Source organism: Carcharhinus amblyrhynchos, chromosome 6, assembly GCF_965287045.1.
Source record: "Carcharhinus amblyrhynchos chromosome 6, sCarAmb.v2.hapA, whole genome shotgun sequence".
Taxonomy (NCBI): domain Eukaryota; kingdom Metazoa; phylum Chordata; class Chondrichthyes; order Carcharhiniformes; family Carcharhinidae; genus Carcharhinus; species Carcharhinus amblyrhynchos.
Genome location: NC_137329.1, coordinates 47,351,774 through 47,372,685, shown reverse-complemented (window position 1 = coordinate 47,372,685; position 20,912 = coordinate 47,351,774). Strand labels below are relative to the sequence as shown.

Genomic DNA, 20,912 nt, shown 5'->3' with positions numbered 1-20,912 from the left:
ACTCCTATTTTAATACAGGTGTTAACCTGTTTATTTTAACTGTGTCTATTAGTATACAAATAACAATTGCTAGGCTAAAAATTTTTAATACTAAAATAGGTGTTAGAAACATCTTAATCGGATGTGATTATGTGACTATATTTCTCTCATTGAAAGAGTTAACATCTTTTGTACTAAAATGCACAATTATTTTATGCTAATTCACTCAGAAACAACAGGGTAAGTGGCTTCTTCTCACATTAGGTTGCAGAGATATATTGTTTGCACTATTGCACTATGTAAGTTCAAGGAGAAGACACGGCAGACTTTTAAGAGCAACAGAGATATATTCACAGAAAGACAAACTAAGGTCAGGAGTAATATTCTTTGCTGTGAAACTCCTTTATACTACTATTTTAGGAGCTTCTTCCTAACCCTGTATATATTTTCATGCAGCAAGATTTCTGTAGGAGAGGCTGTAATTAGGCTCCAGAGAAATGATTTGGAATTCAAAGCCCTCAGTGCAATTAATCTTCATTAATCTCACATTTTCTTGTACCTAGAGATGATCGTTTTCCCCAATCTTGATCCTTATAGGTGGCCAAGCAGGGTCAAGGACTGTCCTAAATCCACCTCCAAGACTGCAATACCTAATTCTATAGATTACTAAACAGTAAACTATGAATAATGCTATATACTTCAGGTTTTATACAGAGGTTTTGGTAGCCGTTCTGGGTTATAAATCGTCTACATATTTTGTTCTTTTTACCTTAAAGAAAAATTGGCACAAGCCATTCATTTACAGATTATACTAAGAATCCACAATAGGCTGATGTTATTGAATTACCTCAATGATGAATGATTCGGTCCAAAGTAGGATCTATTGGATTGACTGCACCCTATTTGGTAACATGCTTACTAAAAGGACGTTTCTTACAAAACACTGGCATGGCTTAAATGTGCTGCCTTTCTAGAAACCCAAAGCTGGTTGGGATATAAAATGACTACCAGGGGTAGGTGCAAAGGAGGCATTGAGGGTCAGATGGACATTCCTCTAAGAGGTTTCCTACCTGCTCTGTTTATTTCTAAAATCTCTTCCTGAGCGAGTGGGCATGTGTCACTCTGTGTACTGTGATGTGGAGAGTTTACACCAGATTTACAATAATTGGGGGATCCCAGCTGGGGCGGTCTCGGTATATGCTTCTTTTTCTTCTTTGGTAATTTTTGTTTGGCCATCGCTAAGGAGTAATACATTCCAAAATTATTGACAATGACAGGGACTGGCATAGCAATGGTCAGCACGCCCGAAAGAGCACAGAGGGCTCCTACCAACATGCCCGACCAGGTCTGAGGATACATGTCTCCATAGCCAAGTGTAGTCATGGTTACCACGGCCCACCAGAATCCAATCGGAATATTTTTAAAGTGTGTGTGTTGATCGGCTCTCAGGTCATGGGGGTTAGCACCTATCCTCTCAGCATAGTAGATCATGGTGGCAAATATCAGGACGCCAAGTGCCAAGAAGATGATGAGCAGCAGGAATTCATTGGTGCTTGCACGCAAAGTATGTCCTAAAACTCTCAGTCCCACAAAATGGCGGGTCAGCTTGAAGATTCGCAGGATTCGGACAAAGCGGACCACTCTCAAGAAGCCCAGAACATCCTTAGCAGCTTTGGAAGACAAAGCACTGAGTCCTACCTCCAGATAGAAGGGAAGAATGGCCACAAAGTCTATGATATTGAGAGAATTCTTGATAAACTCCACTTTGTTGGGGCAGAAAGTGATCCTCATGAGAAATTCAAAGGTAAACCATACCACACAGACTCCTTCGATGTACATTAAGAAGGCTTCTGTTTCAGTTTCCTGAATAATTTCCATCCGGGTTTCATTTCCATTCCTTACAATCTCCGTTCTGTTCACAATTGGATTGAATGCCTCATGGGTCTCAAGGCAGAAAGTGCTGATTGACACCAGAATGAAGAAAAGCGAAGCAAAAGCACAGTACTGTGAAGAGAAAAAGAGAATAGGAAGGTCACTGGCAAGATTTGGAAGATCAGATCAAAGCATACATAGAGGTTCAAATCATAAGAACATAATTACTTCTACATACAGGGAAAGGTTCTTACTCCCAAATAGCCTGCTCTTTCCTAATTGCTTGCAGCCCTACTTTCTCACCATTAGGTAATTTTAGTGGTCCCATGGTCCCAGTAAGAAATTCTGTACAAAAAAAAGCACGGTTTGGAAAATCAGCACAACGAGTGTTGCTCTAGCGATTATCTGTGGTCACCATGATCATATCTACTTGCTCAGAGCAAAGGACCATTAAATTTTCTTTTGTATCATTCAAACCATTCACCTCAGAAATGTATCCTTTGCTTCTTGAATTTATAGTGTCTGTTTCAATGGTCTTCTTCAATAACTTATTCTGTAAAATCTCTGTCTTGGATAGCAAAAGTTTCATTTGATTTCACCCTGATTCTCAACTTTTTTTATCAACTTATGCACCCTTTAATTGGATTCCCTCACTGTAATTTGGTCAATTTCTATGCCATTTGGAAAACTTTGCTAATGTCATTTTTTAAAATTCTTTCATGGGCTGTGGGTGTCGCTGGCTGGGCTAGCATTTATTGTCCATTCCAATTGGTCTTGAAATGAGTGTCTTGCTAGACTACTTCCCTAAAGGACATTAGTAAACCAGGCAGATTTTTACAACAATCGGCAATGGTTTCATGGTCATCATTAGACTTTTAATTCCAGATTTTTTTTATTCAGCTTAAAAATCTACTATTTGCCATGGTGGGATTTGAACCCAGGACCCCAGAGTATTATCCTGGGTCATTGGATTACTTGTCAAGTGACAATACTACTATGCCAACTCTTCCCCTTTTTTCATAATCTTCCAACATATTTAGATCCCCAATAATTTGCATATTTGTTATAAATCCCTTTACCATCTGAAGGGCAATCATATCCTTTGTATGATTGGTTGGACCAGAACTACACAGGAGACCTGAAAAGCAGCGAACCAAACTTTTCATTTTGAACTTTACCCTTCATTGCAGCCAAGCACCACATTAAAGACTTCATAACAATTTGGAAAATGGATGTTTAGTGCATTCATAGATATGGGCTTGGAATTCTTCGGTCCTGCTAGCATTGCACTCCTGCCTATGGTTTCACAGCAGTGTGGGGTAATGTCAAGAGAATCCCACTGCTAGCAAACAGCACACCACTTTCCACTGTCAGGAAACACATGGCTGGAAGGCCAGAGAATCTCACCCACGATCTTTTTCTATTGTATTAAGAAAGGCATTATATTTTTTATTATCCTTGTGGTGTAATTGTGTCTAATGGCTTCGTACAAATTAGTAGTTTGCTTGGCCACTTCAGAGGGAAATTAAGCATTAACTTTATTGTTCTAGGTCAGGAGTCTCATGTATGCCAGACTGGCAAAAGATCGCAGATTTACTTTGATAAGGGACATTCGGATTTTGTCAAATCAGTAGTTTTGTTGCCAAATTTATATAATTAATTGTATTTTTAAGTTTCACCAGATGCCATGGTAGGATTTGAACTCAGATTTCCGGAGTATTAGTCAAGGCCTCTGAATTATTGCGAAGGCAAAATATTGCAGATGCTAGAATCTGAAACGAAAACAGAAAATCTAAGCTGCTACTCCAGTATAACATTGAGCTCTGATGAAGTGTCATCTGGACTCGAAACATTGACTCTACTCTCTCTCCGCAGATGCTGTCAGACCTGCTGAGATCTTCCAGCATTTTTTGTTTTTGTCTCTGAATTATTAATCTAGTTGCAACATTGCCACGATGTTGCCATTTCAAGTTACCCATTTATTATAAGCAATTCCAGGTTCACAAGTAAAGTAATTTCTGTGCTTATAACCTCTAGATGTCTTTCATGGTTAATAGAATTGTTAGAGGATGCTATAGAATTGTTCCATTTAATTAAAATTCCTCCTTGCTTCGAGATTAATGAGAGGGACGGACTTAACCAAAGTCACCAGGATATTCTTATAATAGCATAAATGTTCCGAGCACTAAGTGGAAGAATGCAGGAATCCATAAACACTTACTAATGAATCCTTTTCTAACACCAATGTTGGTTTGTAATGGAAAAAACTGTCACAGTTCAGAATACCAAGATTTCAGGTGCTGATTGAGGGTTTTAAAATTCTGTATTTCTCTTGCTAATAAGTCTTTAACAATAGCAATGACCCCATTTTGACAAAGTTCTTAAATTTCAAGGTACTATGATCCTATACAAAAATGGAAAGAGAAACAAACGATTCAGCAGATTGAGCATGACCCTGAAATTCGATAACACCCCGAAAGCTGGCTTGGGTATCATAATGTGCAAGTAACCCATGCCCACTGTTTGTGATGCAGACTGCCTGCTAACTGAAATGATTGTTTCATGAATCACGAAGGGCTGCATCCAGCAGCAGCAGTTGCAAAATCTTGAGAGGGCAGTATGGGTTCAAGCTGACCTGCATACTTAAACCAAGTCTGAACTCCTCAAAGGGGAGGTTTATTTTGGCTGCAGCAGGAGCTGTAAGTTATCCCAAAAGTGATGTAGACATAGGAAAGACGCAAAAAAAGGCACTACATGGCAGAGAATAAGCCGCAAGAGTTCCTGGTAGTATTGGAAGCCATGTGAAGAAGGAGAAAGCGAACATGTCATCTAATCACACATGATAAGGAACCACCCCTACTGGCCCCACACTAGACTAACTTGGCAAAGGCAGTTGGACCTAATAGCCGTAGCAATCTATATCTGGAGTCTAGCCCCAATGGTCTTAGTGCAGTGCCGCAAGGAAATCAGTGATCTCACACTAATGGTCAAGGTCTGTAAATGTTTCTTAAAATGTCATCTTCAATAGTTGGTCTGTTCTTGGATAGCAACAAAATCAGACATTTATGTAAGCCACCACTGGAAAAATCCACTGCCATCTCTGACAATGAGAGATGAGTGTTTCTGCACATGTATCATTGAATTCTCCTTGAAGGATTGAAGGACTTAAGGTTGGGAGACCTCCCTCTGGTGCTAAAATTGTGGCAGACATTTTGTATCAAATTATCCTGCAAGAAGATAGGCAAATGAACAAAGGCCAGCAGGTCAGGAAATGTGCAAGTGGCATGGAAGAAAAAGCAAGGAAATTTTGCTAAGACTTTTCAAATCACCAATAAACCTCAGCAAGAATATTTTGTTGCATTCTAGGAACCACACTTTAGGTAGGATATCAGGAATGTAGAGTGTAGAAAGGAGATTTACTAAAATAGTAGTGGGATGAGGTCCTTCAATTATGTGGAATGTCTAGAAAAGTTTAGAGCATAGATGGTCAATGAGAGATTTAATAAAAGTATTCAGAATTATGAAAGATCTGACAGAGTAATGAGCAAGAATCCTATTTTCATGAGCACAAACATCAGTAATGAGAGATTTAAGATAATTGACAAAATTACTGGGTAGGACTGGGTTTAGATGGAGTGATTTTTTTACATGGCAAGTTCTGATCATGTGCTGCCTGAAAGGATGGAGAAAACAGATTCAATGTTAGCTCTCAAAAGGGAATTGGATATCTATTGAAAAGCAAACTTGCAGAGGAAAACCTGCAGGGCAATGGAGAGAAGTATGGGTTTGGGACTCATTTTTAGTTCTTCCAAAGTGCTGAACCTGACATGATGGGCTGAATGGCCTCCTTCTGGGATATATGATTTTAATAAGAAGTCTCACAACACCAGGTTAAAGTCCAACAGGTTTATTTGGTAGCAAATGCCACGAGTTTTCAGAGCACTGCTCCTTCAGCAGGTAAGTGGGAGATCGGTTCACAAGCAGAGCATATAAAGACACAAACTCAATTTACTGAAGCAGTCACAGCATTCGGCTTCTGATCCTCGGGCAAGCGTTCTCCAAGGCGGCCTTCATGACACATGATAATGCAGAATCGCCAAGCTGAGACTGATAGCCAAGTTCCGCACACATGAGGATGGCCTCAACCAGGATCCTGGGTTCATGTCACACTACCTGTAATCCCCATGACTATGTATGATTTTAAACAGAGTAACTGGTGAGGAGTTATGTGGCTGTTAGGCTGAATGCTGAGGATTCAGGCTTTTGTGATTGTTATGTGGGGAAGCCAATTCGGAACCCACCACCCCCCCCCCCCCCCCCCCCCCCCCCACCCACCACCACCACCATCCCCCGCACGCACACCCTTAAACAGAGTACGGCAAAGGATTAACTGAGCAGTTGTTGCTTTAAAGAGGTGAAAACTGATCAAGTTGGGCAAGGAAGAAAAAGTAGATAGGCAGTGTGTTACCTCGGCAGTTTAGATCAGAGTTGAGGAGGAACTTCTTCACTCAAAGGGTGGTGAATCTCTGGAATTCTCTACCCGTTGAAGTGGTGGAGGCCAACTCGCTAAATATATTTAAGTCACGGGTAGATAGGTTTCTGATAGACAAGGGAATTAAGGGTTATGGGGAGAAAGCGGGAATGTGGAACTGAGCCACTTCAGATCAGCCATGATCTTATTGAATGGCAGGGTGGGCTCGAGGGGCTAGATGGCCTACTCCTGCTCCTATTTCTTATGTTCTTATGTTGTGGTGCTGTTGAGGTTTGAATGAGGGATTTTAGCTTAACGCTCTGTCCAAATGAAGTCTAACCACAGTGGAGTTCGAATGGTTATAATTCAGTATAAATACTCATAAAAATATTGCTACAATAGCCTGTAAAATTAGAAAAGTGACAGAAAAAGCCACTGTTTGTGTATCAGTTTGTTTCCTGATCTGGTGATAATAAGCGCGGACCCAATTGTCTTTAAAAAGGTTTTACGGAGGTTTCCTAGTAGCTGTGCTGTCTTCGCCAGTTTTACACCAATGGGAATGAAATTGAGCAGATATAGGAAAATTCCTGTCAAAGGCACCAAAGATGTAAATTATTTTAAAAATGCAGATAACATCAAGGAAATTCTAGGTCAGCAATCAGTCAACCATTTTTGATGTCTGGATGAGGACAGAAAATTCCAAAGTTATCAGAAAGGTTAGAAATAGTGCTCTGTGATCTCTGCTCTTCCAAATCTTTGACTTTACTTTCAGTAATGATCAAAGCTCTCCACTATCAGTAGCACCCACCTCCATTCCATTTCATAATAATAAGGGCTCACCTAACCTTTTAAAATTCCAGCCTGGCAGCCACTCGCAGTGTCAATGACAGTCCTGGTAGAGATGATTACATTGAATTTTTTAATCAATGTAATAATCTAAAGTCCATATTAGGACTGCCATGCTCAGCCTAATACAGTGGCTGCACAGAGTTTGATGTGTGGCATATTCCCAGATTAATTCACAAGGAATTCTGATGTGTACCTGTCCTTGCCTTTGTGGCCTGACTGCGCAAGGACATGAAGATGTGTTTCATTCTGAATACTGACAAACATACCAAGGATAAAGGAGCTCCCGTGATAAGAAAACAGTGTTGGAACTCCATACAATGCTGCAATAATATGTGTATGTCTGACAAAGGGAGCGGATTATAGCTATTATAAAACAGCCTACCAAAAAGTCAAGGGAAGTGCCTACTTGTTGTGAGTTAAATTATGAAGCTTTCACTCATGATTCTTCCTGGATTATTGCAAATGCTACTGCTGTAAGTATGACAGTTGTACTGTAAATGAAGTGTATGCTGTAAAGTGTGTGCATTCTCAGAGCACTAATCAGCTTTGCAAGGTTTGCCTGATTAGTGAGTAGCACAATGCCACGGTAAACTCTTTTCATGATAAACATTCAGGAATATACTCTTGCCCAACTATCCAACTTGATGATTTTCTTTTGCTTCCTCACCTTTTCACCCAGTGAATATTCTCTGCCTCCTATTGTGTCATTCAATGAATATTGCCCTCCCCAATGTGTTACTGTCAATATTCTCCCCTCCACTCGGATAGTAAGCCAGTGAACACTTTCTCTTCAGAAAGTATGAAGGGGGAAAAGTGACTATAGAAATTGTAAGAGGGTTAGTTAATATTCATCTTCCAAAGTGCACTCTGGAAAAACTCTCCACTCTGCAACACAGTCAATATCCATTTACTATATAGCCATTATGTAAGAACAATCTTTTGAGTAAAATTTGCCTTGTCCAGGCTGTTACTGAATGTCTGAATTTTGATTTTTACCATTCAGATTTGAAGTGCACCTTGAAACCACCCCCAGGAATATCCCAGTGATTTATCAACACTCAGATGAAACAGTATTTTGATGGGGCACAACACCATCCATTAATGGCAGTAACAAGTCATTCTGATCAGCCTGAACCATTTGTCTCATCATTAAACAATCAGGCTGAGCTTCCAAGGTCTGTTGTTTGCCCTGTGATATTTCTCTAAATCATAGAATCCCTACAGTGCAGAAGGAGGCAGTCGGCCCATCAAGCCTGTACCATCAACACTCCAACCCCGGCCCTATTCCCGTAACTCCACATAGTTACCCTGCTAACCCCCTGACACCCAAGGGGCAATTTAGCATTGCCAATCCAACTTAACCTGCACACCTTTGGAGTGTGAGAGGAAACTGGAGCACCCAGAGGAAACCCATGCAGACATGGGGAGAACATGCAAACTCCACACACGACAGTGACCCAAGGCTGGAATTGAACCTGTGTCTCTGGCTCTGTGAGGGAAAAGTGCTAACCACTGTGCCACCATGCCACCCCTGATGATTGCTGTTTTATATGTCAAACTCATAACATCCAAAGTTTAAATCATCCTAAAAACAAAATTGGTTGAGCATCATAGATCATATTTAGTGAATCACAAGATCAAGCTAGCATCATGATCCAGTCTTGCTGGAGGACAACCGTTCAGTACATATTTTGTTTGTACTAGATTTTTAGTTCTAAACTGAAATTAGTAACAACCATTCTGATTGGAGGATAGCAAATATAAGCCCGCTATTCAAAAAGGAAGGTAGAGAGAAAATGAGGAACCATAGACCAGTGAGCCTAGAGTCTATTATCAAGGATTTCATAACTCAGCATTTGGAAGGCAATGGTATAATCAAACAGTCAGCATGGATTTACAAAGGGGAAATCATGCTTGGTGAATCTATTGGAATTCTTTGAGGATGTAACTAGTAGAGTTGACTGAGGAGAACCAGTGGATGTGGTTTATTTAAACTTTCAGAAGGCTTTTGACAAGGTCTCACATAGCAAACTACTATGTAAAGTTAAAGCACAGGGAGTTGCAGGTAATTTCTTGAGATGGATAGAAAGCTGGTTAGTAGATAGGAAGCAAAGAGCTGGCATAAATGGGGTCTTTTTCTGACTGGCAGGCAGTGATTAGCGAGGTTCTGCATGGATCTATGTTAGGATCCCAACTATTCACTTCATGGCTGGGATTCTCCCAAAAAATTCAAAATCACAAATCACGTGAAAATGAGAGTAACTCACGCTGATTTTTGTTAGTATGATTTTCAGATTGAATCTCCGACACTCCGTGCACTGCAGAGTGTCTCAGCGGGATTCACTGTGAAAATGAGGGGGCAGGAGGCTGGCAGCATAGTGCTGAGTGGGCCACTGCACATACATTGATCTGTCAACGCTGAGATTGATGCATGCTCAGTAGCCCCGCATTGTCAACCTCCTGATTGCTGGTCAGCCCGATCGCTGGCCAGCCCCACAAACCCCATCGCTGGCCTACTGCCCCTCTCACTCCCGATTGCTGGCTTCCAGTACATTTCCGGGCCATCCCCAATGTCTCCCCCCACCCCCCACCCACCTGGCCAGCCCTGATCTCCCTGACCCTTGGCCAAACCCAATCTAGCTTACTTCCACCCTCTCCACCTCCCCCCGGCAGCCCTGATTAGCCCCAACCACCCCCAACCGTATGGCCAGCCCCTATTGCCATCTTCCCTCCCTCTGGCTGCTACCTTCTGTCAGAGCAGCAGTGGGTCCCCCCCATCCCAACCGATCGTCCTCCCCCCATATGCCCTGCCCCCCCCCACCCCCCCAATAGGCTCCATCCCCTCTGGTCCTGTCCCCTTGGCACTACCCATTGCCCAGTAGGCAGTGCCACATTGCCATTTGAGCACTGCCAGTTTGCCCATTGGGCAGTGCCAGGGGGCTGGCACTATACAGGGGGCACTCCACCTTACCCCTGACCTCCTGGGGGGCCTCAATGGCCTCTGTTCCATCCAGCGGGGTCAGCCACCGGTTCCCTGTTAATGGGGAGCCATTGTAAACCACATTGGAGTGAACCACTCCTGATGGTGGAGAGATGCTAGTGGAGAATTCAATCCCAGGCCTGCTAATGAAATGATAATGTTAATTTTAAAAACTTGGAGCCGGGACATGCAGACACCGTGGCACCCAGTGGGAAGCCCACAAAACAGCCTCCACTGATGTCTCCTGGTCTGTTACGCTGCTAGAGCAGCACAGGGGGCTGGGAGAATTTCCCCTTCTATACTTGGAAGAGGTAATTAAATACATTATCTCCAAATCTGCAGATGATATAAAGTTGGGTGGGAGGGTAAGCTGTGAGGAGGATGCAGAGATGCTTCAGCATGATTTGGATAGGCTGAGTGAATATAATGGCAGATGCAGTATAATGCGGATATATGTGAGGTTATCCACTTTGGGGGCAATAATAAGACATATTATCACTTCAATGGGGGCAAATACTGAGCAAAACCTTGGTGTTCTGGTGCATGAAAAGTTTCTTTTATTTGTTACAAGTAGGCATATATTAACACTGCAATGAAGTTACTATGAAAATCCGCTAGTCGTCACACTCTGGCACCTAATCAGGCACACTGAGGGAAAATTTGGTATGGCCAATGCACCTAACCAGCACATTTTTTGAACTGTGGGAGGAAACCGGAGCACCCAGAGGAAATCCATAAAGTCACAGGGACAGCATGCAAACTAGTCGCTGAAAGTAAGCGTGCAGGTCCAGTAGGCAGTAAAGAAGGCAAATGGTATGTTGGCCTTCACAGCGAGAGGATTTGAGTATAAGAATAAGGATGTTTTAAAGCAATTCTATAGGTGTTGATGAGGCCACACCTGGAGTATTTTGTGTGCAGTTTTGGTGTTCTTGTCTGAGGAAGAATGTCCCTGCTTTTGAGGGCAATCCCTGGGATGGAAGGACTGTCATATGAGGAGAGATTAAGTCAGTCAGGATTATATAGGAGTTTAGAAGAGTGAAAGGGGGTCTCATAGAAACTTATAAAATTCTAACAGGATTAGACAGACTCAGAAAGAATGTTCCCAGTGGTGGAGGAGTCCAGAACTCGGGGTCATAGTTTGACGATAAAGAGTGAACCTTTTAGAACTGAGGTGAGGGGAAATGTTTTTTACCCAGAAGGAGGTGAATGTGTGGAATTCACTACCACTGAAAGTAGTTGTTTGATTTCTAGAAGAAATTATATATAGCTCTTGGGATTAAAGAGATCAAGGAATAAGCGGGGAACAGGATTTTGAATTTGATGATCAGCCATAATCAAAATGAATGGCGGAGTAGGTGCGAAGGGTCAAATGACCTACTCCTAGTTTCTATGTTTTTGTGCTAACTTCCAAAAGGTGAATACCTTTATGTTGTCGAATGGAAGACTTCCCAGTTTAGATAATCAGTGCCCATCAACCATTCCTAAGTTACACACAATACAAGTTAGCTAATAAACTGAATAACGCTGTGTCTACGCCATCCAAGCTATGCAGCTTAGTCCAGCCACAGAACAATCGTACAAGTGACAAAAGAGAGAACGCTGACAAGCACAAAGGAGGAAAGCACAGAGGTGGAGAGTACGGAAAAGGAGAACATGGCGAAGGAGGTTCCAGAGGAGGAGAAGGTAGAGAAGGAGAGAACAGAGGAGATCACTGAGAAGGAGAATCTAATTTCTGGCTTTAAATAGCACTAGCCACTCGTGATATTGGGCCCTTGCTTACGCATGCAGCAAATAAACAGCGTGGGTAGTTTTGGCCGCATGTAGCTATCATTAAAAACAGCAGGCAGCACAAATTTAACATACTTCCTGCATTACAATGAAGGAATGTGGAGTCACACCATCTCCATGCCTGTTTTGGATTTTATCCAATTTACACCTGCCAGTCTCTCCTCGGGTGCGGGGATAGATGTTATCCATATCCAGGTATTTAATCAGAGCTATTGTTTTGATTTGAAAGTCTACACATCTGCCTGGATTCTGCCCATTAATGTGAGACATTAACACTTCGAGGCAGTGTTGTTCATCACTAACCCTGTGCTCCTGTTCCACTCCCATCAGCACTTTGATAAGCTGCTCATTTCCTGTCAACTTGCTGTAAATGTACTGGAAAACTTCCTTACTGTGGTGTTCATCATCAGTAGTTATACTAATTTCTAGTATTTGTTCCATTGCACTCTTTGCCTTCCCCTGCAGTCTTTGTGAAATTAGTTTTTTTGTAATTTCATGTTTTATTCATCTAGCCAAGGTCATTTTTTGAGACTGTATTTACTCATTTTTAATGTGCACTTGTCTTATATTCTTCTCAGTACAGATATCCCCTCTTTATTTGTGCTCTTGTCAAGACGGCACAATGGTTAACACTGCTGCCTCACAGCGCCAGGGACCTGGGTTCGATCCTCAGCTCGGCTCACTGTCCGGATGAGTCTGCACATTCTCCCCATATCTGTGTGAGTTTCTTCCGAGTGCACCAGTTTCTTCCCACGGTCTGCAAGATGTGCTGGGTAGGTGCATTCTCCCTCAGTGTACCTGAACAGGCGCTGGAGTATGGTGACTAGGGGATTTTCACAGAAACTTCACTGCAATGTTAATGTAAGCCTACTTGTGACACTAATAAATAAAGTTTAACTTTAAATTTTAAAATTAGGCACACTTGTACCAGATTCTTGAAGGTTATGAATAGGTCATTATCACTAAAGGTCTCTATGGTCATTATCACCCAGAGGTCACTGTGGTCACTATCACCCAGACGTCACTATGGCACTATCACCCAGAGGTCACTGCGGTCACTATCACCTAGAGGTCACCGGTCACTATCACCCAGAGGTCACTGCGGTCACTATCACCCAGAGGTCTCTGTAGTCACTATCACCCAGAGGTCACTGAGGTCACTATCACCCAGAGGTCACTGTGGTCACTATCACCCAGATGTCACTATGGCACTATCACCCAGAGGTCACTGTGGCACTATCACCCAGAGGTCACTGTAGTCACTATCACCCAGAGGTCACTGAGGTCACTATCACCCAGAGGTCACTGTGGTCACTATCACCCAGACATCACTATGGCACTATCACCCAGAGGTCACTGTGGCACTATCACCCAAAGGTCACTGCGGTCACTATCACCCAGAGGTCACTGCAGTCACTATCACCCAGAGGTCACTGCGGTCACTATTACCCAGAGGTCACTGTGGTCACTATCACCCAGAGCTCACCGGTAACTATCACCAAGGTGGCAGTGCTCAGAGTGCATCCCCTTGGTGCCCTACCCTCTGAAGGATCTCGATGGCCCCCTTCACTGAAGCTGGGTCAGGCCACCAGCTCCCTGCAAGGGAGCTGCACTAAACCCCGCTGGAGTGAAACACTCCTGACAAGGGGTTGGGAGAGGCTAGCAGGCCCAGGGATTTCAGACCCAGGCCTCCTAATGCTATTTAAATTGCATTTAAATGAGATTTTACATAAATTAATCAGCTCTGCGTGATTTCTTGCACGGATTTGATGGCGCTGGAAATATGGCTGCCAAAGACAGTTGGAGGCCATGGCACCCAGCAGGAAGCTCGCAAAACGGGCTCCGCTCATGTTTCCCAGTCCACTGCACTACAAAAGCAGCACAGTGGGCTGGGAGAATCACCTATGTGGTTCCAAGCAAGAAAACCAGTGTGTTTCCCTCCAGAGAAACCAATCAGTTTTCTCTCCAGATCTGACGACACTCTGCCAAAAAAAACGCGAGGGGGCATGTTTCATGCCATCAGAGGGCACAGGGCCTCAACATGCTGGTGAAGTCCAGCAGCACTGAAATCAGGGCACTACCTTTAAAGGATGCCCAAGTCAGAGCTTGAGTAAACCTCCCACCAGCCCACCACAGAAGTCTCGGGGGTTGCCCTCACAACCCCCAGTTGGAGTCAGCACTCCTCCAGCACACCCGGGTCAGCGGCCCCTTCTCCCCCCTCTCCCGTTCATCAGCCTCTTCCCCCACCCACAGCTCTACAGTCTAAGCCAGCATCCACCTCCCTAAACTCCCCCCACCAAAACAGTCATTGCCAGCTTCCCCTGCTCCTTCATCTACTCCCAGCTACCACCACATATAAATGACTCCCACAGAGAGTGTGGCATCAAAATCACCCATTAAATTATACTTCTTATCTCCTATTTAATCTGTCTTTTCTATGCAGCCCTAATGGGGTAATTTAATTTTGTGCTTTGAGGTTTCTACCTTTTGAGTATTGCAGACAATCTTGTCACAGTGGTGAAGCACTTATCATTTAGGGCAGAAATGTAAGTTGCATAAAGTACACTGCTATAGACCAACACGTAACTGTCTAACATAAAATTCATTAAAGCATGCCATTAAGTGATGGCCTATTTTGGAGATGCATGTTAAGGAGCAATCAGTCGAGATTGTCAAGGTTCATTCAGTGTAGGTCATAAATGCATTTGTACAAAATAGAGCTTTATTTGATCCATCACATCACAGCTGATTGGCTGGTCTAAGTGCAATCTAATTACAGCCAGTAAATAATTATTTCCCATTGGCACAGCGAGTATGAGGTTCCTTCACTTGGTTTCAATCTCACAATACACCAGCCCCTGCAGCCTAGTGAGACTTTATGTAACCTGACACTGGCTAGAGACTGTCCAAACTGCGAATTTCACATAGAATCATGATGATTCAGAACAGAAACAGGCCATTTAACCCATTGTGTCTCTGCCAGCTCTCCAAAGAGCAATTCACCCAGTGTCACTCTCTCACCTTCTCCCTGTAACCTTTCACATTCTTTCTTTTCAGATAATAATCCAATTCCTTCTCAAAAGCCTCAATTGAACCTTCCCCCTCTATATCTTTTTTTGCCGCTTACCTTAAATCTTCCCTCTTGTTCTTAATCCTTCCACACAACTTTTCCTATCTACTCTGTCCAGATCCTACATGATTTTGAATGCCTCTATCAAATCTCCAATCAAGGTCACCATGTCAACACTTTACTATTTCACCAAAGTGACAACCTTCATACTTTTCATTCACTGTTGCTGCAGCCACAGTGTGTCCATGATGAGGGGTGGATATTTTTCCCGGTGGCAGGGGAGCAGATCAAGCTGTCTCTTGCTGAATGTTGAATTCCTTGACTATTAGTATAGTTTCACCTATCTAGACAAATACTGAAAATTCCATCAATTCCTAGCTTGAGCCATTTTGGTGGAGAGGCACTGACAGGGCAACAGAAACAACTTACCAAAATCACAAATGTTAGACTTGTTGACTGCCACTATCTCTGCTCAACTTGTGTGCAGCCAGAGAATCACCTGCAATAGATTTTCTTCCTACCCCCGCTCCCTCTCACACAATGGGCAGTATTTTGTGGCCTCCCTGGGATCTGAGCAAGTGTATCCTAGGACATTATGGGAGGCTAGGGAAGAAATTGCAGGTCCTCTAGCAGAGATATTTGAATCATCAGTTTGCCACAGGTGAGGTGCCTGAAGATTGGAGGGTGGCAAATGTTGTGTCTTTGTTTAAAAACGGCAGGAGGGAAAAGTCTGGGAAATACAGGCTGGTGAGCCTCACATCTGTAGTGGGTAAGTTGTTGGAAGGTATTTTGAGAGACAGGATCTACAGGCATTTAGAGACACAAGGACTGATTAGGGATAGTCAGCATGGCTTTGTGAGTGGAAAATCATGTCTCACAAATTTGATTGAGTTTTTTTGAAGGGATAACGAAGAAGGTAGATGACGCAGTGCAGTTGATGTTGTCTACATGGACTTTAGCAAGGCCTTTGACAAGGTACCACATGGTAGGTTGTTGCATAAGATTAAATCTCATGAGATACAGGGTGAGGTAGCTAAATTGATATAAAAAAAACTGGCTTGATGACAAAAGCCAGAGGGTGGTTGTAAAGGGTTGTTTTCCAACCTGGAGATCTGTGACCAGTGATGTGCCTCAGGGATCGATGCTGGGTCTTCTGTTATTTGTCATTTATTTTAATAATTTGGATGAAAATATAGGAGGCATGGTTAGTAAGTTTGCAGATGACACCAACATTGGTGGCATAGTGGACAGTGAAGAAGGTTATCTCGGATTGCAACGCGGTCTTGATCAATTGGACCAGTGGGCTAACGAATGGTAGATGGAGTTTAATTTAGACAAATACAAGGGGATGCATTTTGATAGATTGAACCAGGGCAGGACTTACTCAGTTAATGGGGAGAGTTACAGAACAAAGAGATCTAGGAGTATAGGTTCATAGTTGCTTGAGAGTGGAGTCACAGGTAGACAGAGTGGTGAAAAAGGCATTCAGCATGCTTGGTTTCATTGATCAGAACACTGAATACAGGAATTGGGATTGTTGTTGAAATTGTACAAGACATTGGTCAGGCCACACTTGGAATACTGTATACAGTTCTGGTCACCCTATTACAGAACGGATATTATTAAACTAGAAAGAATGCAGAAGGGATTTACTAGGATGCTACTGGGACTTGATGGTTTGAGTTACAAGGACAGACTTGATAGACTGTGACTTTTTTCTCTGGAGTGTAAAAGGCTGAGGGGTGATCTTATAGAGGTCTATAAAATAGAGGAGCATAGATCAGCTAGAAAGTCAATATCTTTTACCAAAGATAGGGGAGTCTAAAAGTAGAGGGCATAGGTTTAAGGTGAGAGGGGAGAGATACAGAAGTGTCCAGCGGAGAAATTTTTTCATACATAAGGTAGTGAATATCTGGAATAAGCTGCCAGAGGTTGTAGTAGAAGCAGGTTCAATTTTGTCTTTCAAAAAGCACTTACAGAGTTACACAGGTAAGATGGGTTTAGAGGAATATGAGCCAAATGCGGGCAATTGGTACTAGCTTAGGGGTTTAAAAAAAAAGGGCAGGATGGACAAGTTGGGCCGAAGGGCCTGTCTCCATGCTGTAAACCTTTATGACTCAATGACTCGCTCAAGCAAGACCAGAAATTCCCGCTCAAGGTCATTTCCATTGTCCGCCCCTCACCCGCTCCAATTCCGTGGTGGGCAGGGTGCTAGAATTCCAGACACTTCTGGTGTTCCCTGAGGATCTATCCTTGGTCACCCTCCTGTTATTCATCTAAATGCTGCCCCTCAGCAACATCATCCAAAATCACAGCATCAGTACTTTTCACATGTCTGCTGACAATACCCAACTCTCCAGATCGCTGTTCAGTCTCTAAATTGCCTGATTGCTTGTCCAACAAGCACAAACCTCCTCAATTAAATATTGGGAAAGCATAAGCCGATGCCATTGGTCCCTGTCACAAACTTCGTTGTCTAGCCACTGACGCCATTCTTTTTCCTGCTAGTTGTCTGAGGCCGAACCTTCAGAATGTAACCTCAGTGTTGTATTTGACCCTGAGATGACCCTCCCACCCCGAATCCATTCCATTTCTAAAATCACTATTTCCCCCTCCATTACATTGTCTGACTCCACCCTTGGTTAGTTCATCTGTTGCTGAAACTCTCATCAGTGTCTTTACCTTTAGATTTTGTTATTCCAATGCACTCTGGAATCTCTACATTCCACTCATTCTGGTCTCTTGAGCATTCCTCCCCACTTGTCTGGATGGGTGCAGCTCCAACAGCACTCAAGAAGTTTGACACAATCCAAGACAAAGCAACCTGCTTGACCGCCACCACATCCACAAACATTCACTCCCTCGATCACTGACACTCAGTAGCAGCAGTGTGCACTGCAACAATTCACCAAAGATCCTAAGGCAGTACCTTCCAAACCCATGACCACTTCCACCCAGGATGACAAGGGCAGCAGATAAATGGGAACACCATCACCTGCAAGTTCCCCTCCAAGCCACTCACCATCCTGATTTGGAAATATATCGTCATTCCTTCAGAGTCACTGGGTCAAAATCTTGGAATTCCCTCCTGAACGGCATTGTGGGTCAACCCACAGAATGTGGACTGCAGCGATTCAAGAAGGCAGCTCACCACCACCTTCTCAAGGGCAATTAGGGATGGGCAATAAATGCTGGCCAGCTAGTGACACCCATGTCCCACAAATGAATACAAAAAAATCCTGATCAATCACCATCCAAACCAAACCAGCAGCTGCCTAAACTCAGAAATTCTCTTACCATTATTTTTCTAACTCTCTAACTCTCTTTTGCCCTGAAAGAGACCCCTCAAAATCTACTTCTTGAACAAAGCTTTGCTCATCTGGCCTCCTTATGTGGCTTGGTGTCAAATTCTGTTCCATAACGCTCCTATAAAGCACCTTGAAACATGTTATTACTGCAAAGGAGTTATCTAAATGCAAGTTGTTGTTAAGATGGAGGGAACTTCATTGACAATGCAGTTGAAGATAGCTGGGCTGAGGACACTACTGTAAGATGATGCCATAAGAAATTAGGAGGGCAATGGCATGTTAGTCTTTAGGGAATTAGAATGCAGGAATAATTAAGTCTTGCTGCAATTTTACAGGGTCTGGAGTGCTGTGTGCAATTTTAGTCTCCACATTTCAGAAAGGATATACTTGCATGGGAGGTGATACATGAAAGTTCAATAGATTGACCCCTGGCAACTGGTATGATGGGGTTGTCCTATGAGGAAAGTTTGAGTAAATTGATTTGATATTCTCTGGGGTTTAGGGAATGAGAGTCAGTCTCATTGAAATCTACAAGATCCTGAAGGGGTTTGTTAGGATACATACAGAGAGCGTTTCTTCTAGCTGGGAAAACTAAAACAGAGTCTCAGGATAAGGGTCCAATCATTTAGGACTGAGTGAGGAGAAATGTCTTCACCCAAAGGGCTGTGAATCTTTAGAATTCTTTACCCCAGAGAGTTGTGAGTGCTCCATCATTGAATATATTTAAGGTTGATATAGACAGAAGTTTGGGAATTAAGGGATATGGAAGTGGGCAGGAAAGTGGGGCGAAAGCACAAGATCAGCCGCGATCATATTGAACAATGGAACAGGTTCAATGAGCGGTATGTTCTATTATTTTGTGCTCTCAGTGCTTAATGATATTTTTCCATATGCACACCTTCTTCTTGTGTGCAGTTATGCCTTCAACAACTCAAGGGCTTGCCCTTTGACTCCTAATTATCATGTTCTACTGATGCACTTTGGTGCCATATTCAGTTAAATCGTGTTGAGGGCAGCTGTTCTCACCTCTCCTCTGGTTTTTATCACTGCTGTCTTGTGTCGATGTGCAGAATTGTACAGGTGGCAGGGTTTCCTGATCCTCTACCCAAGGCTGCCCCACAGCCGAATAAGGTGGAAGTGGGATTTCCACCTCTCTCTTGGACAAAGGTCCTGGCTCAGAGAGGTGCCAGGTCAATTTGATTGCACAGCAGTTCTGTATTCCCAGCAGTGCCAGAGGGAACAGTGGCCCCTGCTGGGAATTTAGGCAGTCCCCAGATTCTAAATGCCGGATTCAGGGATTGAGGTAACAGTGGAGGTCTCCCAGTGGAGATGGTCAGGCATGTCCTGGGGTGCAGTGGAAAAGATGGTGGGGTTCCTGATGGTTGGGGGAAGTGTGGGGGATGATGCAGACTTTGGAGGCAGCCCAATCAAGAAAGGAGACCAAGAATGGAGGGGTTCCCTGTCCCTCCCCCTGAACTCTTCATTTTGTCAGGAAGCAGCCCTAAAGTACCCAGTATTTGGCCACTTGTGAGCCTCAATTGAGGTGAGGTTGTGAGTGCCCTCAGTCTTGCCTGCTCCCAGTAAAATTATGGGTAGGTCAACGCTGGGAAAAAGCCACCTGCAGAATTTTATGGACCTGCCTGCAAATCCACCAATGGGGTACACTAAAATTCTGCCTTATGTCTGGATCAAGGTCTTGCTGAAGTTTGGAAGAAACTGAATTTGTTTCTTTGTGTACAGATCCCACTTGATGCCATCACTAATGACTCTTTCATCACTTTAGTATTAATTGGGAGGAGGCTGAAATGCAGTTGGTAAGGTGAACCCTGTTTTTTGTGGATCAACCACACCCGGGCTTGATAGGTAGAAACCCATCTCATGGGATAACTTGGATATCAGGCTGGCTATAGTTCTCCTGAACTAAAGCTGGGATAATCCCAGGGCCTTTTTTGTTCAATGCACTCATCCACTTATTCACATCAGATGAATAAATGAAACGCTAAACAATGGGTTGCGTAATACGCTGCAGATTCTGCACTCGGAAGCTGGTAGACTTCCAACTTCCAGACCCCTCTGCGAAATGTGCCCTTGAAAGTGCTAACTGGGACACTTGAAATCTTAGATTTGAGGTCTTCATCCTGCCCAAACTGTGCTGGAAGATGAGTTGTCCAGCCTCTGAGGCCACTGGCCATGAACCGAAACAAGGGAACCCAGTAAATGCTGGCAATGTTCAGAGCTTGGAAGCTCATTGTGACTTCAGTGATTTGCAGGCTTTCAAAGTGACAGTGCATTCATTTGAGTTCTGCTGTGTCCAGACTTTGACACTGAACAGAGGAGGCTTTATTTTTGAACCTGAACAAGATTTCCACATGGTTACATGTTTTCCTCCAGAGAGGTCTCAGCCATTTGAACAAGGGGAGAGGCAGGAGACAAGGGCCAAACCAATGTGGTGGGGATAGAATTTGCTGCAATTCGTGGTTGGTGATTCTACTTTGTTCTTTCAATAGTCTGCTGCTTTTGATACTTAACACATAGGTAGAGCTTTAGCTGCACTCGATTACAGTGATTAGTGCTTGGTCAGTACAGTGAAGCAAT

At 43.3% G+C, this 20,912-nt stretch overlaps 1 protein-coding gene across 2 annotated transcripts in view; it reads right to left on the bottom strand.

Annotated features, from left to right (window-relative positions):
- Positions 1–20,912, bottom strand: part of LOC145343901 (voltage-gated potassium channel KCNC1-like) — a 96,084-nt gene that overhangs the window by 8,284 nt on the left and 66,888 nt on the right. For both annotated transcript variants that reach the window (XM_080190401.1, XM_080190402.1), the window contains exon 2: positions 1,050–1,983. In XM_080190401.1, coding sequence (XP_080046527.1) covers positions 1,050–1,983 — 934 coding nt within the window. The remainder of the gene's footprint in view (positions 1–1,049; positions 1,984–20,912) is intronic.